Below are 27700 nucleotides of genomic sequence, written 5' to 3'. Positions count from 1 at the left end.
GCACCTCCATGACCTCTATCTAACAATTAAAAAGAAAAGATTTGCTAGTGACGGGTGTGTTTATGAAATGTTCACGAGTTTAATGGAATTCCATTTAAAAATAAAGATATCTTATTCACATACTGCTAAAGTTAGATATATATGCATAGTTAATTTACAAGTAACAATGAAATTGTTTTTTTAAATATGTTTTATTTTTTTAAGTGTTTTATATACAAATTTGGCAGCGTATGATTGGCATACTTTGGAATGTTGTCTGATTATAAAAAGGACCAAGAAATCGGGAAGTGGCTTCTTTTTTAAGTTCCTAATTCTGCATTTGTAACTAATCTCGTTGCAGTTTGTGCTTTTTCTTTGCTTTTCTGATTTTGAGAACAGTTGTCAGTTTCGAGAGCTGTCAGTTCAGGCGCAATATGATTTTGTGTCCGAACTCCTGACATGGATGGCGGTGACCAATATCTTATCTGTTTGTTCTATATTATTGTTCAGCTCAATGTCAGAGTTGGTTATCATGTGCTGTGATACGATTTCGTCTTCACTTCCATTTTGTCTCTTCTTTCTCTTTGGCTGCGATTTACTCTTTAAGCTTCAAATCGTTGTTCATGTTAGCGGTAACACATTGTTGATCTTAATTACTTTTTTGTAACGTTTTTGCTAATCGAATAACTGTTATATATACCTGTAGCAAATTTAAATTTTGTCCGACGTGCAGTGAGTTGGAACACTTTAAAAATCACTGTTTTGGAAAAGATGGGTGTAAGTAAACTTTGACATCAATGCGAACGGTCGTGTTTTTTTTTTGCGATCTGAGTTTATATTTGTTTTTGCTAAAAACAGTTTTTATCGAACTGATGATCTTCTTTTCGCCTAAACTCGCATTTTAATTGCGATAAGCTTTCTCCAAAGTGAAAAATATTCGCTTGTGGTGGGCTGCCTTAAGGGAACACCCCGCATCCTCCTTTAAGTGATCAATAGGACTCCACTGTTGATCAGATGTTGTTCGTAGAAAACCCTGAAACAATTTGGAGCAATCCGATCAATACGTGGTGGGGGCTGTGCACAACTTGACCACTATAAATGCCGATTTGTCTGCACTAGTTTCACATCCAGTGATTCCACCTGTCCCGAATGGTTTACAGGTCCAGATAAACGTCACAAGTTGGGTCTTCAGACACAAAATCAGCAAAGCCAAATACTTTTTCGGGGAATATTGAGTTCGGATTACCGGCATAAGTCTGCTCTTCAGAAGCACAACTGCAGTACAAAAACCTCTTTAGGTAGTTCCAGTAAAGAATCAAATTTTCGTTTTTTTGTGATGTTGATTTACGGATATAATGAGTTCGAAGCTTATTTTTATAGGATAAGCAAGAGAGAATTACATATATAGTCGAGTTCCCCTACTACCCGTTACTCAGCTAGTGGAAATGTGAACGAGAAATTTTAACAATTTCTTGAATATCGGAAAAAAAAAGTGAAAAAAATTGAGGTGTGTTAGTTTGGGCTGATTGTGGGCGTTGGAGTGGGCGTGGCAAAAAGGCATATACAAAATTTAAAACAAGAGAGAATGCTACAGTCGAGTTCTCCGACTATCTGATACCCGTTACTCAGCTAGTGGAAGTGCGAAGGAGAGTCTTCAGCACTGACAGTTTTTGGCGGTTTGTGGGCGTTAGAGTGGGCGTGGCAAAAGTTTTTTGGCAAATCGTTAGAAATTTACAAGATTAATACAAAAATGAAAAAATATCATAACATTTTTCATAAGTGTGGGCGTGGCAGTTTTGGGCGGTTTGTGGGCGTGGCAAAAAGTTGTTTGGCAAATCGATAGAAATGTACAAGACTAATACAAAAATGAAAAAATATTAAAACCTTTTTCAAAAGTGTGGGCGTGGCAGTTTTTGGTGGTCTGTGGGCGCTAGAGTGGGCGTGGCAAAAAGTTTTTTGGCAAATCGATAGAAATTTACAAGACTAATACAAAAATGAAAAAATATCAAAACCTTTTCAAAAGTGTGGGCGTGGCAGTTTTTGGCGGTTTGTGGGCGTTAGAGTGGGCGTGGCAACATGAATCGACAAACTTGCGCTGCGTCTATTTCCCTGGAGTCTGTATTCTTAATCTCAACTTTCTACCTTTTGTAGTTCCTGAGATCTCGACGTTCATACGGACAGACGGACATGGCCAGATCGACTCGGCTACTGATCCTGATCAAGAATATATATACTTTATATGGTCGGAAACGCTTCCTTCTGCCTGTTACATACTTTTCAACGAATCTAGTATACCCTTTTACTCTACGAGTAACGGGTATAAATATCAAAAGGGTTCCAAAAGATTGCTAGTGTTCTAGCATTTATAGTTCCTGAGATTGAGGCGTTCATTCGGACGGACATGGCCAGTTTGGCTATTGACACTGATCAAGAATATATATACTTTGTATGGTAAAAACGCTTCCTGCTGCATATTACATTCTTTTTAACGAATCTAGTATACTCTACGAGTAACGGGTTTAAAAAGGGACGGTGATAATTAAAATTCCTTACCTCATTCTATCCCATTAAAATAAAAGGGGCTGGCGTAACTAGTTAAATTAAAATAAATTTGTACTGCTTTTCCAAGCCACCTATTCTACGTTACCTTATTCTCACCTTATTCTTATGCTGTATCTGAGTCGAGTTTAATATTTTGTCCCACTTCTCTCCTCGATATTTTTTGAAAATACGACCGTATTTGTCAATGGCCGATCTATTTGGACAGTTTTTCCAAGCAACATATTTTTAGTTACCTCATTCCCACATTATGCTATCTAAGTTAAGATTAATATTTAGTCCTACCTCTAACAAAAGCTCCTCCTGACAGTCTGTCTTTGCAAGGTGCACCCTTGCGTATCTAACGAAATTCCTTTTATAGCGCACCGCCTTCAACCTTTTCTGAATACTGCAGAAAATATTGTTGAACAATGTAACCACCATCAGCGATATTAACTAATTTAAAGCTTTAAACAGCTTGTATGATTTGCACTGTTGTTTATGCACAAATTATGTCGGTTGGTCTAATAGGCGGATTTATTAGCTTTTTTATTATATATTTTGGCAATAATAATGAATGAATAAAAACAATCTGAATAACAATTGTAAAATAATTTAGGCATTCCATAAACAACTAAGTTGAACTTTTTTCTTAGCAGAAATCGTTAAATGTTATAACGGATGTAGTGTATGTAACTCAGGCCAATAGTCCGATTTTTTTCGGAGTGGTTTAGCTCCAAAGTGCTTTGCTGTCTTCCTCAGCCTGCATTCCGACGGTAATTACAAAAAGAAAACACATGTAACGATTCGGCGTTATCAGTGAATTATTTAAAAGCATCATTAGTACTCTATAAACAGTTACAACGAGAGCTACTTTGGCGACGGCCTACAATAATCTTTGTAAACTACAGATCATATAAATATTATATTACGTACACTTTGTTATAATTTAGCCTTGAAACTCACTCAATTTTTAAACGTATAAAAACAAAACGAAATAAACTTTTTATTAGAGGATTATTCAGAAAAAGTGTTTCATTTATTTTTTGTTTACTTATATATATAAACAATCTATTGCACTAACCGCCAACAAAAAAATAAATAGGTAAAAGAAAAATAAAAGATCGACCAGGAAATATTTTAGGTGATCGTATTTGGATAAAAAGATGCTTTATTGGATAGATAGTACTTCCATTGAGAAAGCAAAGGATAAATAGAAGTGGATTTTCAAACGATTAAGACATATACAAATCATTATTGAAAAAAATGAACAATTACAAGAATACAAACTATATCCGGCCACATCCTCAAAATAAATTATTTGAGCTACAAAAACTTAAATAACAGAAAAATAGAAAGTCATTTGGAGATCACTTCATGTGCTCTTTGTAATTTATCCGAAATTTTTGAATATTTCTTAGCATGTTCTAAATTGATGGGTATGAAAAACATGAACAAAACAATATGACCGTAGAAGATAGTGATAATAATCTTTTATTTTATTATTTATACTTACTTATGTATTTCTGGAGAATCATAAGATAACAGACGAACTAATGGCGGTATTCCTCCCAGGGATCTTGTACGTTGCTTGTTTGGATCATCCATGTAGCACAAATGTTGTAAATAGGCTGCGGCATTAGCCTTTATAGCACTGTTCGGGTTGCTCAAGAAGCTTATAACTTCCGAAAGATTTGGATCCCGCCACCTCATTGTAGAACAAATATCATTTTCTGATCCTCCAATGTAGTCATCCTTTTCTCCCAAACTTTGCGGCACAGTATTTATAGAGCTCATGGCGAATTGGGGTAATTTAAATTCAGCTGAACTTTTAAACGTTCGGCATTGGGAATTTGCGCCAGCTTCTGATGCATTTAGGTTATCATTAAAAGGCCTTCCAGAAAATGGTTTAATATTTGAAGTTGGGTTTTGAATTCCTGTATAGTTTGCATCCGACGTATAGCAGTAAGGTACGACAGCGTCCGCTGTGTACTCAGAGTCTATACCACAAGGTAGACCAGCTACACCATATTCGGGTGTATCCTCAAACTGACCAGCTTGTACATATCTCACTGTGGGAGCTAATGGATGATTTTCAATGTCTGGAATAGAATTGTCTGTAGATGTTGTCTCAATCTTATTTTGAGTGCTGAGAACCGAACAGTGAGGCGCAACTTTTGTTATTGCACCTATTCCTGGGGGCTTTGTTATATATACAGGAGTGCTTGAATATCCTGATGCCGAAAATTGTTCATAATTTTGAAAAGATGCAAATTGGGCTTGCATGTTTGCAGACTCGTGCGTCAATGAAAGGTCCATGTTTATGTGAGTTAAATTTATATTTAAACTGAAAAAGGAATCAAATTTTTTTTGAGATACGGATACTTGTGGCATATTTGAAGACTGTAAAAAAAACAAGAGAGAATGCTATAGTCGAGTTCCCGACTATCTGATACCCGTTACTCATGGGTCATGGCGCTGCGTGTATGTTTCTGGAGTCTGCACGCTGAATCTGAACTTTCTAGCTTTTATAGTTTCTAAGACCTCGATGTTCATACGGACAAACAGATGAAAAGATGTCCAGATCAACTCGGCTATTGATCCTGATTAAGAATATATATACTTTATATGTTCTACCTTCACCTGTTACATCTCCGTATGTAATTTTGATTGTTCAAAAAATTTAAACCAAATGAGGGCCTACATTTCTTTACTTAGGCTTTTTACCTTTGAAATTGAAAATTGAAAATAACAATTATCGACCCTTTTTTTCGACGTTATCGAATTTTAATGGTATTAAAAGAAGACTATACCTAATTCATAAAAAAGTAGAGGTAGATGGAACCGTTTGAGACCCTACTTAGTACACATTTTAGATAAGGATCACTTGTCGAATCGATCTGGTCGTGTCCGTCTGTCTGTCCGTATGCGGATCCTGGTGACACCTTAGCTGTGCAAGTTTGTTTCACAAACCGCCAAAAACTGTCATGCTTTAAAAAAATTTAAAAATTTGTTTATTACTTGTCTTACCAATTTGTATGTGCCGAAAACATTTAAAGCCACGCGCACTTTAACGCCGACAAACCGCCCAAAACTGTCAAACCAAAAACATTGTAATAACAAGATGCGTAACGGCCCTACATTGGTTTTGCGCTATGCAGCCACTTTTTTGGTGACGACCAAAATTGCTCTCTTTTCGCTCGCCTAAAATTGAGAGCGTAAAAATCTACAAATAGAATTGTCGTGCTTGGATGAGTAAAAACAATTAGGGAGATAGTGTGTATGTGTGCGTGCTTGTGCTAGAAGACTATTTTCGGGCCGAAATCAACTTTGATCTAAGAATCGAATTTGATTAATGTTTTGGTCAATTTCGATATGATCTGATATAGTATTATTTAAAAATTGATGCCGAAAGACTAGCTACCGTTTAAATATTTATATTTATGTTGATAATTAATAATTAATAAAGAGTTGGGTCATTTTCATACTATTAATTTGACTAAATAACTATAGTAAATAATTAAAACATATAAAAATATTTTTCACACGTCGCAAGCTGAAGACTCTAATGAAAATTATTCTAATGTAAAGTCATATTTGAAAATTATTATGTATTATTATGAACATATGTAGATTGGGCTATTAATATTTCTAAGTCTAAGAACTTCATTTTTACATTTTTTCAATGAATGCGCATACGTGTGCACCAATACAGTGCACTATGGGTAAAAAGTCGAAAACATGATATTAATGTAATTTTTATTGTAATTGATATTTTACTGCTGCTTTAATTTTTTGATTCCTTAGTAACAAGATAGCATACAAATATTTTTAGAACATTTTTACGAGCTATCGATGAACAAGCACTTAAGGAAATGCAATCGAATGTTGGAGCGATTCAAACGAAATCATTCATTGTGGCTTGCGTCTAAAATTATTGTCGTTATTGATAAGCCAGAAATGACACAATGCAAACCGGGTCGAAAGCAGTTAACATATGAAGGTGCAGGACCTTAACTTAAAAGAAAATTAGCAAATAAGCTGGCTGCCGAACAAGGGCATTCAACACCACTTCTCGTTCATGCTGCTTCAATTTCTGCAAAAAAAAACGAAGCAGGCAGGAACGGCATTTGTATTAAAAAAAAGCATATGTAGTGAAAACATACATACATGATATAAAAAAGAAAATTGAGAAAAATCATCCCATTAAAATAATTGCTGATAATGCTTTTGCTTTGGAGAAAACGCGTCAGAAGCGCGCAACAAACTCTACAAGAGTGATAGAATATCTCACGCTAGGCAATGTAGTCGACTAGCAAATATTACAGATGTTTTCAATAGAGCAATGGATTCATCTGATCCTTTGCTTTCAAGTCTTTGTTTAAGAGATCGAAGTAAGTTTGGAAAAAAGAAACTCCTCCCAAAAGAAGTAATTGATATTCTTCAAAATTCGGAGGCAGAACTTTATACATCAAGCTTTTGTGGGCGGAGATAAAGGCGTGGTCAGATCAAAAAATAAACAAAATTCGAAATTCTATTAATCCTAATAATACATATAAAAAAATTCAAGTCTATCCTTAAAATTGGAATAAATACCAAAATTTCCGGGTTTTTACCCATAGTGCAGTGGTTAGCTGTCGCTGTATGCGTAAAAGAGAGCTGCTGGCTCTCTGACTTTTGAACAAAATTTCTAGGGAGCCTGGAGCCAGCTCTAGAGCCAGCACAAAAAAACCGTGTGCAAAAAATTGTATGGCGTTACGCATCTTGTTATTCTAATGTCTTTGGTCAAACCCACAATCTTAAAATATATCCTATTCAATTCTATCTATATATAATAAGAATTTTGAGATTTCTTTCATTGGATTTAAATTAAATTGTTCTTGTCAACGAAATAAGTACATATTTAGAGAATTTCATACAATATGGTAAACTTAATTTCTCGACTTTGACAACTCTTATGGCGGAACATTTTAAAACAAAGTTTTAGAAAACACTACTAGAACAGCCGTCCCAGAATGCAATCATTTAAATATCTTGTATTGGCAAGAAACAAGAAACAAGAAACAGGACAATATATTTCTAAGATTTATTTTAGGAAACATGGATTTAAGTTCTCAATTGTATATATTGAATAATATATTATACTAGTGGGCACTATGCGCTTCGCCGCATGCAGTCTTAAAATTCAATGAAAAATTCCCTTATTCATTTATTTTATTTGAAAATTGTTATTTACAAAACATTTGGATAAACTTGTCCATTTGGAGCGAATACAAATAAAGAGTTTGGAATGCCAACTCTTGAACAGGCTACGTATAGCTGCCCATGAGAAAAACACGGCTCTTTCAAATTCAACCCGCATACTTGAAGCGTTTGTCCTTGTGCCTTATTGATGGACATGGCAAATGATAGACGCACTGGGAATTGCAGTCGCTTAAATTCAAACGGCATGTCTGTTGGTATCAACGAAATACGCGGTATGAGCACCATTTCTCCTTTCGCTTTTTTAGTCAATATCGTGGCTTCAATTAAATTCGGCATCAATTTTTTTACAACCAATCTTGTGCCATTGCACAATTTTGGTGCATTTAAATTCCAACCAATCGTGATTTCTATGATTTCGAATTTTATTTGGAAAAACGCTTTCTATTAATTTGCCTTTAGATTGTAGAATTGTACAAAAATTGTTTGGCAAAGTGATCAAGCCATTTGTATTTGGAACTTTGCCACTTCCGATTTCTAATAATTGCTTCGAAAACCGTTCTGCAGATTGATCATTGTGTTATTGAACACGCATGTTTATGTTCAATGTCAATTTTTCCAAATAAAATATCCAATTTGATTTCCAAAAGCACAAAATTGAATAAAAAAAAATGCAGCTTAAATCAATGAAATTTTAGATTCAATAAAGTGGTAAGTTTAACTGTGTAAATGATGTGGATCGTGCATTTAAGGTTAAATTCACCGTTTTATCCCTTTTCGTCTTCCTCCTCCTCCTTCGTCTTCCACCTCTTCCTTCTTCTTCTGACTTCTTCATGCTCCGTATTCCTTCTTCCTCCTCCTCCATCTTCTTAATCCTTCTCCTTCTTCCTACTCCATCTTCTTAATCCTCCTTCTTCTTCTTCCTTCTCATTCTTCTTCCTTCTTCGTCTTCGTTTTTTTCTTCTTCATCCTCTTTCTTCTTCTTCTACCTTTTTCTTCCTTCTTCGTCTTCCTCCTCCTTCTTCTGAAAACCTGCGTGATTGTTGATGCTTTAGTCTTCTTGCTTTATGGCGTTCGGCTCGTGTATCTTCTAATTGATGAAGAAGAAGGAGGATGAGGATGAGGAAGTCGAAGAAGGTGAAAGTGGTGAGTTTAACCTCAAATGCACAGTACACATCCTATGTTTTAAAAATGGCGCTGCATGTAAATAACCTTTTTCCCGCTTTTCTTTTGACTTTTTCCAGAATTTTCTTTGCTCTTGTCCTAACGGAGCCCGAGACCTTTCCAACGAATGCAAAACCGTTGAAATCGGCTCATGCGTTCTGGAGTTATAATCATTCAGCAAACTTGTTCTCAATTTGTATATATATAGATATATATATATATAATATATTATATATATTATGTATATTGAATAACTTTCCTAGAAACAGCTATTCAATTAAGTGGGTCGTCTACCTTCGCGGTTTAAAAAAATTAATTTTTTTTTTTGCATATTTCTAATGTAGACATAACTAAAAACATGCAAACGTATCATTTATCTTTAAACGCGTTTTCCCAAAAGTAGTCTTTTTCAAAACGGTTGTCAAGGTTTCTTCGAAACTATAGAAGATATCCTAAATCTGTAAAGCGTCACTTATACACAAAACATCTGGCTATGGCATGACACAGACTTTTTTTGACAAATTTTTTTTTTCCGATTTCTTATAGTCTATTTTAGATTGGAAAACATGGTCAAAAAGTGCAATTTTGGTTTCAAATCGCTGCAATTTTGTGAAATTTTCAAATTTTGAAAAAAGCTTGTTTCATGCTATAGTCAACGTTCTTATAATTAAGTAAAAAAAATTTTTTTCGTTCCAAGGTTCTGAAGCTAGAATATCATTACGACCGTTTGCCCTCGTCGCACCGGCAGTGGTAATACACCAAAAAAAAAAAAGTGGTAATACACAAAAGGTTAAAAACTAGACTGCATTACAAGCCATTAAAAAAATATAATGGTTCAAAAGAAAGAGCGATGAATGAAGTAAAGGTAAACATACAAAAATAGGAATATCTGTTCAAAGTATATCCAAGAATACAAAATTTGAAAAAATATATAGAAATTTAATTATTAATTACAAAAAAAAAGTTTAGGACATAAACGCAATCAATAATAAGCTACTGAATATTTTTGGTAAAATATCAGAATACATACGCACACCATAAATATTATATATTATGTAAAACATAATTGAAAATGATTTAAGTTCCTATACAGATATTGTTAAATGTTAACCTATAATAATTTAAAAATAACAATAAAATTACTTTATATATACTCTTTAAATAGAAGCGAGTTGCTATTAAATATACATAGCTTGATAAAATGACGGAAAAAGCTAAAATATTACTAACAAACGATCTAAGCCCGATTAAAATAACTTAAGATCAAATCTCTTGGAACGGGTTAATAAGAGTGTATATATATGTACATATTTCCTTCAAGCGCAAAACATTTTAAGCGGCAGGCGTAGACGGCATAGACAAAATAATATATACATATATGTACGTATTCATTTTTTTTAATGAATAGAGGGAATATTATTGCAATTCTTTCATTGTTATACCTTACCACTCCCCTCATAGGTGTGTACTCATAGGAGTCAGGTATTATACATTTTCGTATTAATAAGATCTGAATTAACAAAGAAAAAATGATTGTTTAAGCATTTTTGTATATACACATACACATAAATACATATTTCGTCATACTGTTTGTTTAGTTCGAACTAAATTATCGATTTTTCTTGGTTTTATTATGTTACAGGAATTAGCATATTTCTAATTTATGGATTTCATAAGAGAAAAACTATTTTAATTTTATTACCACCCACTTTGCACTTTTCATTTGTGAGTTTCAACATATGTATGCTTAGAATAATATCACATACCCGAATTAGTCAATATGTGCTAGATTGGGCTTCGATAAATGTCCATATGTAACACTACATATTCACCAAGATCCGATCAAATAAGATATTCTTTATATTGAAGTATATTAGTTCACACACAAAATAAGAGGAAAATCTGGAGTTGTAACCAAAGAACTAGTTCATTATTAACTTGTTCGATAATCTAAGCAGACTATAGGTTAATCGAATACTTGTGAAAACATCTACTAATTATCGCCAATCATAACAATGCTTTTAGTCCATAAAAAAGGTTGTGAAATATGTAAAAGTTAAGTATGATATTTCACTTTTTAAAAAATTCTAAAATATATATCTTCCGAAAAAATCGATATATCGAGTATTTTTAATATTTTGTTAATATAATAATTTTTGGTTTCACTTTCACCAATAGCTTCTCTTGATTAAAGCTGAATTAATTTTATTGTATTTATAGACAAATAAAATAATATTGTTATTGAAAGAAAACATCTGTTTTATTTTTAACAAAGTTTTTTAGATTTTGAGAGATTTTGTTACATGTATTTTTTAATGAATTATTAGCTGATTTTTACAAACGAATTCAACAAAGCATTTTTTAGTCGGAACCAGGTAAACAAAATATTTTAAACGCATTATACTTTTGAATTCAAAATATAATAAATACAATTACAAAAAATACAATTTAAAAAATAGTTAAGTTGCTGGTATGGATAGATTCTTATATTCTTATATTGTAAACTTGCACTTCTTGACTATGTATACTTATACCTATTGGTGAAGTGTGACAAGAGTTTTGATGTGTGGAATTTTAATGGAATTGCTGCAAACATTGCAGGTTGCGCTGTTTTAAATTACTTCAGCCGACTCAGTACGGCGTCATCCGTCGTACCAATCACGGGAACGCTGACACTCCACCTTACCCCGCACCCCGTGCTGACTCAGGGCGGCGATATCCGCCGTTGGAGCGCTGACCGCTTGCCATGCAATCGGACCACGTTGAGAACTGCAAGGTTCACCTCCGTTTTCGGTACGTTTTCTTTTCACTCAAACGATATTCAATTTATCATGAGAAAAAACATCACTATATATGCCGCTTTTTTTATATATCGATTAATCGATATTTTGATATATTTTTATACCCGTTACTCGTAGAGTAAAAGGGTATACTAGATTCGTTGAAAAGTATGTAACAGGCAGAAGGAAGCGTTTCCGACCATATAAAGTATATATATACTTGATCAGGATCAATAGCCGAGACGATCTGGCCATGTCCGTCTGTCCGTCTGTCCGTCCGTATGAACGTCGAGATCTCAGGAACTACAAAAGCTAGAAAGTTGAGATTAAGCGTACAGACTCCAGGGACATAGACGCAGCGCAAGTTTGTCGATTCATGTTGCCACGCCCACTCTAACGCCCACAAACCGCCTAAAACTGCCACGTCCACACTTTTAAAAAAGGTTTTGATATTTTTTCATTTTTGTATTAGTCTTGTAAATTTGTATCGATTTGAAAAAAAACTTTTGGCCACGCCCACTCGAACGCCCACAAACCGCGCAAAACTGCCACGCCCACACTTTTGAAAAATGTTTTGATATTTTTCCACTTTTGGATTAGACTTGTAAATTTCGATATCCCAAAAAACTTTATGCCACGCCCACTCTAACGCCTACAAGTCGCCAAAAACTGTCTGTGTTAAAGACTATCCTTCGCACTTCCACTAGCTGAGTAACGGGTATCAGATAGTCGGGGAATTTGACTATAGCGTTCTTTCTTGTGTATATCCCTAATAATGAATTTAGAAATAAAAATGCTCTTCTATCAAGATGTTATAAATTGTAAAATAAATATTCGATATTGAACTTATTTAAAATTAATTTTTTTGATAAATCCTAATATTTTCACACACAACATTTACTATATTATATATACATATATAATATTATATGATCGGAAGCGCTTATTTCTACTCTACAAGTAACGGGTATACTAATGTTTTACAACTATTTACCTTAAAAAATAACTTTTACTGAGTTTTATATGTTGTTGCTTATAAAATGTATCAATTACCAGTAATATTAATTAGTTTAATTCAGATGCTTCTCACAAAAATTTAAGTGATCCGAGAAAAAGGGCGTGTGCCTTTAAGAAAAGAAACTACAATTACATAAGTCCAGAACTAGTTTAACATACAATAATATATTTCCTACAAGTAAAGCAACGAGAATTCTCTTTTAACCATGGTTCTAAAATGTTTGGGTAAAAGACAGGATTCAAAGGCATATTATAACTATGAGACAAACGCGATGAAGTGAATACCGATTGGGTGCATACTTTGGCTTCAGAATCCGACTACCTGAGGGAAATTGCTAGGGGGCGATACTCCCTAATCAAAACCTCCGTCACACACTAAAATTTGTGGACAGAGTTAGGAAGTTAAGGGACAGGATACAGTCGATGCGAATAATAGTAAAATAAGAAGACGAGAAATACCTTTTCTCGCATAAATAATGTGTTGTTGCTCTTCGGCTTGGACCTCCCTACCTGTAAAAAAACATATATTCGTGGCCCTTACCCATTTACATTGAAACTGTTTAGCTCAGGTACCCATTATGGAATATATTTCATTATAGACATCTTACAGGACGTTCAACTTAAATAAACTTAAACATACAATTTCGAATTAAATTTAAATTGTATCTTCGTAGTAACATCAACAAAAAGTTACCATACGCAATCTGCGAAGATTACAACAGACACCGCTACCAGTTAATAACAATTCACCGATGTCGACATATTTTTATCCTTTTATATGTGCATATAGTTTGCATATATAGGTTGCGAGCAGATGGGCTTAGGGAAGCGTTCCCATACTATGGCGACTAGGATAGTGCGGACTGCGATGCTGGGTACTAGGCGCTTGGGACGACGAATTGCTGTCGTATACGGACTCTGCCGTTAGCTACTGTCTTTGAGAAGCTCAGCTACATGTGTCACAATTCAATGACTAGCTTTATCCCCAACATCTTTATAGCAAATTTATAGCAAATGGTTATGCCCACATACGGAGCAATACACTTCGAAGCTCAGGCAGCAGCATCTCAGTAAGACTAACAGATGGCAAATCTTTTTCTGACCCGATTAGAAAGAACGGTCCGTGTATCCAGACCGGAAACTCGTGCAGCTCAGAGTAAAGAGCACCTCCGGAGAGAATGTCGGCTGGATTTAAGGCTGTCGGAATAGATGCAATCCTATCAGCCACAAAAACATTGAATCTCGAAGGTTCATCACGAATCCAGGACAACGCCACAGTCGAGTCGCACCAACAGTAATACCGGTCATTAAATATTTTTAGACTAGCTACCTCATGCATAAGTCTAGCTAAGAGATCTGCACCACAAAGATCCAGCTTAATGGAGCAACACAACAAGTAGGAGGCTGGATTGGTGCCGTACGTAACAGGGTCTAGTTTATACACTTTAACTTCTTCTGTTGGTGAGTCCGTCCATAAAATGCATTACAAGTATCTGTCCTCGTGCGAAATCCTAACACAGCGATACATCTTGCAGATGTCCTCTGTACAAGCAATAGGGTGCGAACGAAACCGGATTAATGTATGAAACAGCTTGGGCTGGATGACGGGACCCGACATTAACAGATCATTAAGAGAGTAACCAGAAGAAGTCAAAGACACCTGGTAGCTTTTTTGTAGAGCTATCTTTTTTCATGACACAGTGATGCGGTAGGAAGTATCGGAAATAACTGACCAGGGTTGAAGAAACAAGCGACATATGCGAAAGGCGAAAATACTCCTTCATGAGTGCAGAATACTTCACGGCAGGATTCCGATTAGGCTTCCTCTCAAGATATAGAAACCTCCGCATGGCCTGCTGATAGGAATCTCGGACAGAATAATCACCCTTTGAAAACGAGAAAGACATTGATCAGTTTACTGGTGACCTGAAATCAACACTAGTCGCTGCACCAAAAGCAACAACTCCATAAGTCACCCACGCACGCAATATAAAGTTTAACATGACAAGTCGAAATACTGAACTGCTAGTGCTTGAAAAACGACGTCTTCGAAGGGAATGGCAGGAGCACAGATCACCTGGCGCAAAGCGTAGACTAAAAGCAGCTTCTCGCAGACTTACCAAAGCGCTTAAGAACGAAGAAGCGGACGCTCAACTACGGTATATTGAGAATCTCACGCCCACCAGCATTAAAAACTCATTATGGAAACCCACCAACAGAAACTGTTGTACCCCTTCGTAACTCTACCGGAAACTGGTCTCGCAGTAATACGGAAAGAGCAAGGGCCTTCGCTGATCATCTCAAAAAAGTATTCCCACCAAATCCAGTCAATAACTCATTCACTCTCCCATCCTTAACTGCATCTGACTTGGCACCACAAGATCCCATAGAATTTCGGCCAAGCGAAATAACGAAGGTCATTAAAGAGCAACTGAAGACTGGAAAATCACCTAGCGTCGATTTAATATCCCCGAAAATGATCATCGAGCTCGCAATGTGTGCAGTTCTACAAATTTGCTTGCTCTTTAACTCAAAAGTTATTTGAAAAAACGCCTCAAACCAAAACGCATCAATTTGGTTTTCGCGCAAAACATGGAGCTATTGAGCAGACTAACCGCAACACAACAGAAATTCGAACTGCTTTTGAACATCAAGAATATTGCACAGCTTTATTCTTAGACGTTGCACAAGCATTCGATAGGGTATGTTTGGATGGCCTTATGTTTAAAATAATCAAACCTCAAAACTTTCATAAGCTTCTAAATTCTTACCTATACCAACGAGTGTTCGCGGTCAGATGCAGTTCAAGCACTTTAAGCGATTGTACCATAGAAGCTGGAGTGCCCCAAGGAAGTGTTCTGGGCCCAATTCTATATACCCTGTACACGGCAGACATCCCAACAGACCACCAGCTTACCACATCCACATTCGCTGACGATACCGCAATACTGAGTCGATCCAGATAAAAGCTACGATGCAACTAGCACGTCATTCAACATGTGTAGAGCATTGGCTTTCAGATTGGCGCATACGAGTAAACGAACAAAAATGCAAACAGGTTACGTTTACCCTAAACAAGCAAAGCTGCCCGCCCTTGGTCATGAACCACACTCCCATCCCACAAGCCGATGACGTAACATACCTAGGTATTCATCTGGACAAGCGACTCACCTGGCGGAAACATATAGAGGCCAAGACGACGCACCTGAAACTTAAAGCAAGGGATCTAAACTGGCTTATAAACGTTCGCTCTCCTCTAAGTCTGAAGTAGAAACTCCTTTTGTACAACTCTGTCCTAAAACCCATATGGGGCAATGCATCGAGAAGCAGCATCGATATTGTACAGCGAGCACAGTCTAGGATTCTAAGAATCATAACTGGACCTCCATGGTATCTTCCGAAGTATACACAGAGACCTACAAATAAAATTTGTCATTGAGACAATATTAGAAAAAAATAAAAATACAAGGAAAAACTAGCCACACATCAGAATCCCCTTGCAAGAAAACTTATTAAAGTACGCAGCTAAAGCCGACTGCACCGCAACGAACAATCAGTTAAATTTGTTAGGCCACGTAGTCAAATCATTTTATAAAATGATAATTAATTAGTTTAGAATAAGATTTAACAACTTATTGTTTGTCACTTAAAATAAATAAGAAAAAAGAGAGAAAAAAAACAAAAACAGTCTAACTCTTCCTATGTAGACTGAATTATTGGGTCCGGACAACTTTCTATCTCCCAGAAGCGTTGCAAAAGAAAACAAGAGAGAACGCTATAGTCGAGTTCCCCGACTATCTGATACCCGTTACTCAGCTAGTGGAAGTGCGAAGGAGAGTCTTCATCACTGACAGTTTTTGACGGTTTTTGGGCGTTAGAGTGGGCGTGGCAAAAAGTTTTTTGGCAAATCGATAGAAATTTACAAGACTAATACAAAAATGAAAAAATATCAAAACATTTTTCAAAAGTGTAGGCGTGGCAGTTTTGGGCGGTTTGTGGGCGTTAGAGTGGGCGTGGCAACATGAATCGTTAAACTTGCGCTGCGTCTATGTCTCTGGAGGCTGTATGCTTACTCTCAACTTTCTAGCTTCTATAGTTCCTGAGATCTCGACGTTCATACGGACGGACAGACAGACGGACAGACAGACGGACGGACATGGCCAGATCGACTCGGCTATTGATCCTGATCAAGAATATATATACTTTATATGGTCGGAAACGCTTCCTTCTGCCTGTTACATACTTTTCAACGAATCTAGTATACCCTTTTACTCTACGAGTAACGGGTATAATTAAGCCTTCAATTAACATTCTCCTCAGGAATGGAATTTTGGAATGAACCGCGAGAAGCTAGTTAAAATTGTCCACTCTGTTTGGACTGCTTGTAACGAGTAAAGGCAGAGGCATATGGCTTGAGCGAACAACAGAAATGCTTACATGCACGTGGAAAGAGAACAAAGCTGGCAAACCTGTTCTTAGATTGGGAAGTAGTTAATAAGTTTGAGCAGTTGAAAAACGTATTAACTACATAATGTAGGCGTACAATGAGAAGTGCTGATATACACGTCAATCTGGGAGAGCGAATAAAGAAGAATGATGAGAGCTTTCAAAAGAATATTTTCATTATGAAATACAGTAGCACAGGGAACGATCGACGAAGAGTCCCTTATTGGATACATTGTGGACGGATTAGATATATCAAGTGAATTCAAATTTAACTTGTACAGCTGCAAAGAGTTTTACAAGTTTAAAGAGAAATTCGAGATATACCACCGCAAGTGCATGTCCAATCAAGTCAAGTCATACAGTGGTGGCAAGAAAAACACATACAAGCCACCGAAATGCTCGTTGCTTTAATTGCGGGTCAGCTGAGCACCTGAGAAAGGATTGCAAGACAGATACAACATGCAAGAGAGTATCCACAAGTATCCAGACCTGTGCAGGTGGTTCAGTGAACGGACTTGAAATAAATTGTCTCGTGGACAATGGAGCGGATGTGTTAATCGTTTGCAACTCAGTTTTTAAGAAACTGACAGACGTAAAACTTGCAGAATTTTTCACTGTACTGCGAGGCATAGGAAATGTAAAAACAATACATTTACGGGAGCCGTGTGTGTCGATGGAGCTAAGGTAAAACAATTTGTTGTTCCGGAAATAATGAGCTATCTATATACAATATTGTCGAGACCGAAAATAACAGACGTTTCTGAACAGTTCAAGCAAATAATTTAGCCGTTGGTCGACAATTACAAGCCTGCTTAATCTCCAATCGAGTGTCCTGTACAAAAGAGGATCGTACCGGACAAACAAATAAAACCATTTCGTCACCAACCAAGACGGTATTCACCTATGGAAGCGGCCGCCGAAAGAGAGCGCGTGGACAATTGGCTTTAGACTGAAATAATACAGAAGCCAACGTTAAATTTCGGAAGTCGAGTGGTCATAGTGAAGAAGAAAACGGAACAAACAAAATTTGTATTGATTTCCGTCAGCTGAACAGGATTGTACTCAGAGACAGTTCTTATGATACTAAGACCCTTAAATGATGAATCTGCAAAAGTAATCACTGTCATGTCTCACGAACAGCTTCTTAAATGTACCGATCGAAGAGTCTAGTCGTCGCTACACTGCACAGTGGTTGGACTTGTAGCGAACCGCGGCCATAAATAGTTCCCGTTCAGACATCGTTATGATATTTTTCCCAAAAATCTAAATTATAACATGTAGAAAAAAAATTGGCTAAATCGGACAACTGTATCTTATAGCTCCCATAGTATGGCTAATATGCCGATGGTGGGCAAAAACACTTCTAGTAGAGTTGCAAGGCTAAATTTCAATTATTGTCAACTATGATATGTAGGCTTCTTAAATTATTATACCCGTTACTGGCATAGCGTCATAATTCCGCCGTCATAATTTCGCCCAGTATATTTTGTCCGCGAAATTATGGCGTTTTTTTTCAGCGAGCTAATGTCGTTTCTAAGCGTCATAAGATCGCACGAACTTATGTCGTTCAAAAATTACTTCGACCGATCTTATGACGCTTAAGTACGACATAAGTTTGCCCAGATAGAAACGACATTATTCCGCCGACGGCGAACTTATGTCGCCCTTGAGCGCCATAACATCGTGCGAACTTATATCGTTTAAAAATTAATTCTCATTTTTAATTTAATGTCGGTTCTAAATTGGCTCACGTAATATAAGATACTGAATTAATTTAAGAAACATAAGAATAAGCACAAAAAAAGATCAAAATAATTAACATTTTAATATTTATTAATTAAACAAAAATAATAGTTTTTTTTTCAATTATAACACCAATTGCAATGAAATTTTTTTTGTATAAGTATATACATTTATAATAGCTATTCTACATGTTAAAACTTGCATAATTTTTTGCATTAATTTTTGGTCTCGAGTATTTCTCACAAATGCATACTTTTGTATGTATGTATATGGTATACCCTTCAGTACCAAAATTCCTCGCCCGTATTTTTCCTCGCGAGAGTTCGAAAAAACAAATCTCACAGGCCGTTTTTAGCATATGTTCAAACACCGAAGTCAAGCCGAATTTTGTCTTGGCTTTGCTGCTGCATATGTTCGAAGTTCATATTTGTTGTTTTTTTTTCGAAGTAGTTCAGAGCAGTGACCGAAAAAGAGGGTGAGAGGAACCAAATTCAGAGTAGAGAAAAAAACGCTATGTATAGTCTTCTGAATACCGTTTTAATAATTGGTGGGATATTTTTTATATTTTTAAGTGTATACTTAATATTTATTTGTTGATTTAAGGATTTGAAATTTTGATAGAAATTAAACTGTCGTTATAGGGAACGCCAATGCGTCCGTATTTAATTATTTGCCTATGTAATTCTAATTACACGGGATCATTACGGTCGAGTATACCCTGTGTGCCGGTTAGAATTTTCGGTTTCGTTTTCGGTCACCCCTTTTCTTATGCATATGCATTCAATTGTAGAACGTGACACGTGGTGTTTGGAAAATTTTCAACGTGAAATATATAAAGTAGTGCTTCGCATTGGTAAATTAGCATAGCTTATTGCATTCCAAACTACATGATATTAATATATATTATAGCAAAAAAATTAATGGAATAAAAAATAAAAATTAAAATTAAATTTACCAATTAAATAAATTTTTTACGTTTTTTGGAGATTTTTCACGGTTTACAGTTATTTTCCCGAGGAATTTATGAGGAGAATACTAGAGGAAATTCCGAGGAAATTCCTCTAGTCTTCCTCGAGAAGAGACCTTGCTTGTTTTTCGATATTCCCCAGAAATTGCCGAGAAATTCCTCTGAAATTCCTAGGGTATTCCTCGGGTACTTCGAATTCCTCGCCACGAACGCCTGTTGTATGAAAATTCCTCGCCGATTTGTATGGAAATTTCCTTGGGACTCCTCGAGGATTCCTGGAGAAAACCTTGGGATTCCTTTGGTAATCCTTTGCGACTGGTACTGACGGGTATGTACATACAAATATGTATGTTTATGTACATACTTAACGCAAATAGTAAAATTTGCACGTGGCAAGCGGCGCTACCCTTCAGTACCAGTCCCAACAAATATGATCTGCGGGCAACGGCAGCGTCGTAGCCACGACACAATTCGGCTTGAAACTTTACTAAGAAAGGCCTGTGAGATTTCTTTTTGTTTTTTCGAACTCTCGCGAGGAAAAATACGGGCGAGGAATTTTGGTACTGCAGGGTAGTTCTGCATGTGTGTTGTATGTACATATAAATTAATAAGTCTTTATGTTAATTTTATTATCATTTATTATTCTACTCCCCCGTTAGGGTGAGAGATTAATATTCGATTGTTACAATAAGTACAGAGCGTAAGCTCTGGAGTACAATTATTTACTGAACTTAAGTTTACAATCTAATGCAACTCCAGGCCTCTGGTGTGTTGCAGCGCTGCCGGCAGAGGGCCAGGTCAGCACTTCTGTATCCGGCCGATTACTCGCTCCGCGAATGTTTGGCTCGGACTCCGGGCAATTGCGCAAGTGCGGGATCAGCGGTCTTTTCAATGCGCGTGCAGGCCACCGGATATGGCCCGCAACTCGGCAGTTTCACTCTGTGAAAACTGCTGGTGTTAACTCCTCCCTCCTTTAAGAGGTCGCCGTCTCGGGGACCCGCTGGCTCTGCATCAGTGCTGGCTCCTGGCTCGGCGTGGCTTCTGGCCCGTAAGAGGTGGTAGCCAATCCCAATGGTACAGCACAATAGGAGGGCAGCAAGTAAGGCGATGGAGTTGCTGAGGAGGGACCCCATGGTAAGTTTTTTTCTAAGGGCCCCAATGTGGTGGAGGTTCCTCAGACTCAGCTCGTGGAGGAGTGTAAGGCTTAATCGGTTCTGATGAGCCGTGACGTTTACAACAGCCATGGCCGACACAGCCGGGTTCTTTTTTGAATTTCCCAGCTGATTGATGAACCAAGTACCATTCAGAGCTACCTTGCTGGAGTAGGCTACTAGGTAGGTGCCGGATATCCTTTACTCTCGTCCTTGGTCGTCGGTTATGGTTACATTGGCGTCGTTCACAATGAGAGTGCCGTGATCAACAATCGTCACTGGATCCAGGTGACCCGGGAGTGTGGAGCAGTGTGCAACAGCCCCGGAAACTATCTGCTGGGCGCAGGTGCCATTTTGAAGTTCCCTGAAGAAGGTGGCGCCGACCGTCGTCTTGCAGTGCCCGATGTTGAGGTTTCGAGCTTTGCATTCGGCCACTAAGTTTCCGTCTTCGAAGTTTAAGATCTTGTTGCTGCGCTGGACCGGAAAGACAGTAATTTTCTTACATATGACCTTAGGGCTAGGAAATTTAATTAAAAAATGTAAAATTTCAAAATTTTGAAAAACGCTTACACTAGATACTTCTAATAATTCTATTAAGCTAACGTCAATAAGCTGTCTGTCCCTAAATTCGCCAATATCGGTTTCGTCCAAAATTGCCGGACTTACAATGTTTAATTTTGCCAGGGTTAAGCCCATAAGAATATTCTCTAAATCTGTGATAACAATTCTATTTTTTGCCAAAATGATTTCCAGGAGGTGGGTTTCTCTATTTGTTTCAGTTTTTTTAATTTGGTTTAATGAATTAGCGAGTTCGTTCAAGCGTGTCTGAAATTTGATATTCAATTCCGTTTGACCCTCTTCGGTTCTTTCTAACTGTTCCTGATTGAATTTAATTTTTTCCCAGTCATTGAAGTCGGGGGTGCCGGCGATGACCTTTAATGCTGTCCCGATCAAATTTAGACTCCTAGCAGCCCTATGGTGGAATCTTAAGGTGGCTACTAATTTGCGAATGTGTGTCAAGTCCGTCATTATTACTGGAGTCCTGTGGTCGTCTGTAAATGTCTTTGTCATCGTCTCCGTCTGGTCGGCGTAGTCTTCGTACGTTGTCATGTTCGTCGAGTGTTGTAAGTATCCGTACGATTCCCAGATGACAATTTCGTTGTCTTCTATTGGGATGTAGTCCGCGTTCGTATAGTCGTTAAGTCTTACCTTCGCGTCTGTCCATACCGTCGTTAGTATAAGGATTATAATGTAATATCGTAACCTAAAAAAAATATAAAAAGATAGGAAACGGGGTCAAGGATCTTGCGAAGGTGTTTATCGTAGATTGTCTTTGTGGACCACCCTCCCCTTTATTAAGACCGTGGTCCCCAGGTCTGCCTCTATGGTTTCCTCCGAACATAGCGGAGAAAGTTTGTTCCCTAGGCGTTTGTTTGTTTTTAAGAACACCTTTTCACCAACTTGATAGTCCTTATAGGTCCTATCTTTATTCACCTGGTCAAGGGTCTTTTTCTGGGCCCGCTTAATTTTTTTGCTAATTATCCCTTCGAATTCTTTAGACTTCGAGTGGATAATTTCAATCGGTTTTTCGTTAGTAACCGAGTGAATTGAATTGTTGTATCTGTTAGTTGCTAGCAGAATCAATTCGGTCGTATCGTTCAGGTTGGTTTCGAGCTTCAAGCATCTGGCAATTTCTGCCAGGGTACTATGAAACCTCTCTACTTGACCGTTTGAGGTGCTATGTAGAGGCGGGGCGTTGGAAATGGTTATATTAAAGTGGTTTAGCAGGATCGTTTTGATGGTTTCAGAATTCAACGATCTTTCATTATCGCAGTAAATGGTTTTTATCTTCGGGAAGAAATTTACTATGTGCAATAACGGGGATTTTACGTCCGAAATAGCCCTCGATGCGATGGCTTGCACTGTGGCGAATTTTGAAAATTTATCAATGCAGGTGAGAAACAGGGTTCCGTCCGTTGAAAAAATGTCAACGTGGAGGATTTCCCCCACAAAGGAGGGTATCGGTGTTTTCGCTACCTCTTGCTTGGATGGGTGACGTTTGTATTTCGCCATTGCACAGGTCTTGCAATTTGAAGTTGCTTCTGTTGCTAGCCGAAGCATCTTAGGGAAAAAGTAGTCCCTCAAGATTTGCTTTACGTTTTCCTGTGCGGCTCGGTGGGCCCTGTTATGTTCCGTTATAACGATTTCCCGTTGTTCGGTTGCATCGGTAATGTCTTGGACAAAGCTCTTCGTGTGTTTGAAAGAAGTGCTTGGGAACAGTTCAACTAGTCGGTGTTGAATAAATGCCAAGATCGGTAAGGAGCAATATATTGCGTTCACTACCTCGGCATTTACTACTTCTTGTAGAGCATTAAGAAGATTTTCCCGGTTAGGGATTCTTATTATGTGCCTCACCTTGCTTTTAAACAAGATGAATGTGTCCACCGAGAAGCTGTTTCCTTCTTCAATTACTATTTGGTTCCTAAAACAGTTTACCGGGTTTTCTGTTGTGTCTATGGTGTAAGTCAGCAATTGTTCGCTGTGAATGGTTGCTACATCCGAATCTTGTTCATTTTCGAGGGCATTTATGTTTTGGCGAGACAAAGCGTCTGCCACAAGATTTTCTTTCCCCGGTTTGTAGACCAATTTAGCACCATGGTCGTCGATAAACCCTTTCCAGCGCTTCAATTTCGCGTTAGGGTTTATGTCTGAAACGGCAAAGGTAAGTGGCTGGTGATCGGTAAAGATCTGCAAGCCTTTTACACCGTACAGGTAATTGCGGAGGTTTTTTAGCGCCCAAACTATGGCGAGGAGCTCTCGCTCATTGGTTGCATAGTTTTTCTCGTTATCCCGCAGGGCGCGCGATATCATAGTAATCGGCCATCCTGAGATAGCACTGCTCCTAGACCAAAGCCCGACGCATCCGTTGTTAAATCGAATGGTCTCTTGAAGTCTGGGTATGAAAATAAAACGTCCTCTGATGCCAAGATTTCTCTCAACCTGTCGAACGCTTCTTTCTGTTCCTTAGTCATATCAATGTCAATCTTTCTTGACTGATATTTGCTTGCTTTTCCGTTTTCGCCTTTTAGGATGCTCGTTAAAGGCCTTGCGATTTTCGCAAAGTCTTTTATAAAGCACCTATAGTAGCTTGCTAGGCCCAGAAATGATCTGAGCTCGAAAAGCGTTTTTGGTAGGGGGAATTGTTTTATGGCCTTTACCTTTTCGGGTGAAGTTCGCAATCCCCCTTGCGACACAATAAACCCCAAGTACTCAACGCTCTTTTTAAAGAACTTTGACTTTTCTTGAGATACTCTCATGTCTGCTTCTAAGAGTTTCGTTAAAACCCAATCCACGTCTTTAACGTGTTCTTCTTTTGTTTTTGAGAAGATTATGACGTCATCGACGTAGATTTTCGAGATTTCGTCCCGTAGGACATCGTTGATGGCCCTTTGGAAAATGCTTGGGGCGTTTTTAAGCCCAAATGGCAATCTACAGAACTCGTATTTGCCGTTGTTTATAGAGAATGCTGTTTTTCCCTATCTTTTTCTGCCAGCTCTATTTGGTGAAAGCCTGACTTAAGGTCGAGAGTCGTAAAAAATTTAGACTCGCCCATGTTTGACAGTATTGTCGAAATTGTCGGTATAGGGTACTTATCGTCGACTGTCCTCTGATTTAGTTTCCTAAAATCGATAACTAGTCGCTTCTTTTTTACTCCATTTTGATCTGTCCCTTTTTTATCTACAACCCATGTCGGGTTGTTGTAGGGAGATTTGGATGGCCTTATCACGCCGTCCGCAAGAAGTTGTTTAACCTCTGCATTGACGAATTCGGTCACACCTATGGGATGCGGGTATGATTTAGAATATACCGGCTCCCCATCAGTTTTTATCGTGGCGATCGTGTTTATATTAAATGGTAGGGCTTCGTCTGGGTCAGCGAAGGCCCTATGATTTTTAAGAATAATCCTATTGAATGAGTTCTTAATTGCAGGACGTCTTCATCATCAATTTTGATGAAGTTAACGTATTCTGCTCTAGTGAACTGGATCTTTTCAGCTCCGTTACTAGTATTTATTATATTTCCAGTAAAATCGAGTTTCGCATTTACTTGTTTATGCAAGTCGAGCCCGATAATGCCTTCAAATTCCTTAAGACTGTTTAAAATAAAAAAGGGTGTTTTTACGTTAAACACCGAAACGAAACATTTTTTTTCGATTTTTGTAAAGCCATGAATCGACCTTACCGTGAAAGGTTTTTCCGCTGCCACGACGCCTTTTAGCCCCGGGAGTGGAGAAATATAGTTTTTGGATGTGCCGGTATCGAGTAATAATTTTATTTCTTTTCCTGCTACCGTACGTGTTATGTAGGGAAGCAGGGACTTTACCCTAAAAAATTTCAGGAGTCTTCTGCATCCAGCTCATCCTCTATTTCGGTGGCGTTCGCTTGGGCAAGGGAGTCGTAATCTTCTTCGTCGGAGTTTTCTTCCGGCAAAAAATTGATTTTCTGTCGAGACCGTGTCGACTGCCCTCTTTGCCACTTTGTGGAATGCTTGGACCGGGAGGAGCTATCGACCTCCATTGGCTCTGGTGCCGGTTGGCTTTGGTCATTCCCTGCGCTATTGTGTGGCCTTTGTTTAAAGGAACCACCGTAGTTGTTTGCTCCTTTTGGAGTTCTGACAAAATAAGGGTTTTTTTTATCGCCCCCGAATTTTGATTTTTTTCGTAGTATGGCTACGAATTTTTCCAACCTGCTTGTCGCTGGTTATTTGGCCTATAGGCTTTTTCTTCATTGTGTCGGGCGAAAGAGGCCGCGAACACACTTCTGTCGTTACTCGACTCAGCTTCTTGGGCTAAAGCCAAAGCTGAAGGCAAGTCCCGTGGTTGTGCCGGAAAAACGGCAATTTTTAATAACTTTTTTAGGCCAGATATGAACGCGTGTAAAGCGTCCTCCCTGTGCTGTTCGTTTAGGACGGCCGCTGCGGCTGCGTCGTGAGTCATTATAGTTTTATTGGTTAGAAGCGTTAGCTTCCGTTCTATTACGTCGTAGTATTTTAGCAGGGGTAATTCTCCCTGTCTTGACAAGCTAAGTTCTTGTTTTATAACGTGCGTTGGAGTTTTATCCGCATAGGTAAAATCCAAGCGCGCTAGTATGGCTTCGAAATTGAAGACTGTGTTAAACGAGGCAAGCACAGCTGCCGCTGGGCCCCTCACTTTGTTCTTTAAAATGCCCACTGCCTGATAGTGCCTACTGCTGCCTTCGTAGGCTTCGAATACCTTATAGGCTGCAGTTGTGGCCTGCCTCCAGGAAACGTAACTTTCTTGTTTCCCGTCGAACTCTGGCACAGACTTAACCATGTCCAGAGGCTCGTTGCATACTACTTTTGTGTCTATTTGTATTTCCTTATATGTGTGGACTTTCGGTTTTTTGTCCCTAAGTAGGCTCAACTCTCCCATAATGGAGGTTAATTTTGCCTCGAATAGCTGTTCCTGTCGTTGGAGTGCGCCTGCTATGGCGGCCTCCATACTTGCTATCTGTTCTGCCTGCATTTTTGCCGCGTTGCTGGTTGACGGTGTTTCAACTTGATTTGAAGCTCTGTTGTGTAGAAGTTCTAGCACCTCTTCGTCTGATGAGATGTATTCTTGATTTGAAGCTCTGTTGTGTAGAAGTTCTAGCACCTCTTCGTCTGATGAGATGTATTTGGTATCCCTATACATGGGACATTTAAAAAAAAAATGTTTCAGGGGCCACAAAATTAAATCGAGAATATTTGCAGACTATTTCGCAGGGTATTTGTATAAAACATCGAACCCTCAAAAACCAAGACGTTATTTTGTATTTTTTCTGTCGAGAATATTTGTCGAATATTTGTGGGGTATTTGTATCAAATATCGAACACTCAAAAACCAAGACGTTATTTTTGTAGTTTTTCTGTCGAGAATATTTGACGCATATTTGCGGGGTGTTGTATCAAATATCGAACACTCAAGATCAAGACGCTGCTTATTTTCTGTATTTCGTTTTTTTTTTTCAGGAATAATTGCAGAATTATTTGAGGGGTATTTGTATCAAATATCAGACATTCAAAAACCAAAACGTTATTTATTTTTGTATTTCGCTATTTTTATTATTTTTTTTTGAATATTTGTAGACTATTTGCACCAAAATCAAACACTAAAACACCAAAACGTTATTCATTTTGTACTTTGTTTCTTTTTATTTGCGTTTAATTTCTCTTATTATTTTTTCTGAATATTTGTAAATTATTTTCATCAAGTATTAGACACTCAAAAGTCAAGTTCTTATTTATTTTTTGTATGATATTCTTTTGTTCGGCGAGTTTTTGGACAAAAAGCTTACTCACATGTTCGTTTGTAAATTTAATTTCGAAATTTGCATTTGCCGACGGCTTTTTCTGTTGGTACTGCTTCTGCCGCTGTCGCTGCTGCTGCCCCCGCTGTCTCTGCCGCCGCCGCTACCGCTGCCGCTGCCGTCACTGTCGCTACCGTCGCTGCCGCCGCTATCGCCGCCGCCGCTGTCGTTGCTGCCGTTGTCGCTGCTGCCGCTATCGCAGCCGTTGTCGTTGCTGCTGCCGTTGTAGGGCGAGGGGAAGTTTCTCCCCTTTTGGTTTTGTGTTTGGTTTCAGTTTTCTTTATTTTTTCCCACTGGAAGTTCTTTTGCTTATTTATTTCGTTTTTGTATTTTATTTATTTGGAA

The 27700-nt window shown here is 37.9% G+C and overlaps 1 protein-coding gene across 5 annotated transcripts; it reads right to left on the bottom strand.

The window, feature by feature from the left end:
• On the bottom strand, window positions 1-27700 carry LOC122625627. 5 transcript variants are annotated; one of them, XM_043805725.1, is made up of 3 exons: window positions 27348-27696; window positions 4034-4864; window positions 1-19 (listed from the first exon to the last, which is right to left on the bottom strand). In XM_043805725.1, the coding sequence occupies exons 1-3, from the start codon at window positions 27380-27382 to the stop codon at window positions 16-18; spliced, it is 870 nt and encodes a 289-aa protein (XP_043661660.1). In that variant the 5' UTR covers window positions 27383-27696; the 3' UTR covers window positions 1-15. The 5 variants fall into 5 exon arrangements, 4 of the variants coding, with proteins under 4 accessions (XP_043661660.1, XP_043661657.1, XP_043661658.1 ...); XM_043805722.1 differs by lacking the exon at window positions 1-19 and adding an exon at window positions 3175-3280 and having other exon boundaries at window positions 27348-27700; XM_043805723.1 differs by lacking the exons at window positions 1-19; window positions 27348-27696 and adding exons at window positions 3175-3280; window positions 10326-10459.

Source organism: Drosophila teissieri, unplaced genomic scaffold (genome assembly GCF_016746235.2).
Source record: "Drosophila teissieri strain GT53w unplaced genomic scaffold, Prin_Dtei_1.1 Segkk19_quiver_pilon_scaf, whole genome shotgun sequence".
NCBI classification, from domain to species: domain Eukaryota; kingdom Metazoa; phylum Arthropoda; class Insecta; order Diptera; family Drosophilidae; genus Drosophila; species Drosophila teissieri.
This window is presented reverse-complemented; position numbering and strand designations above follow the sequence as displayed.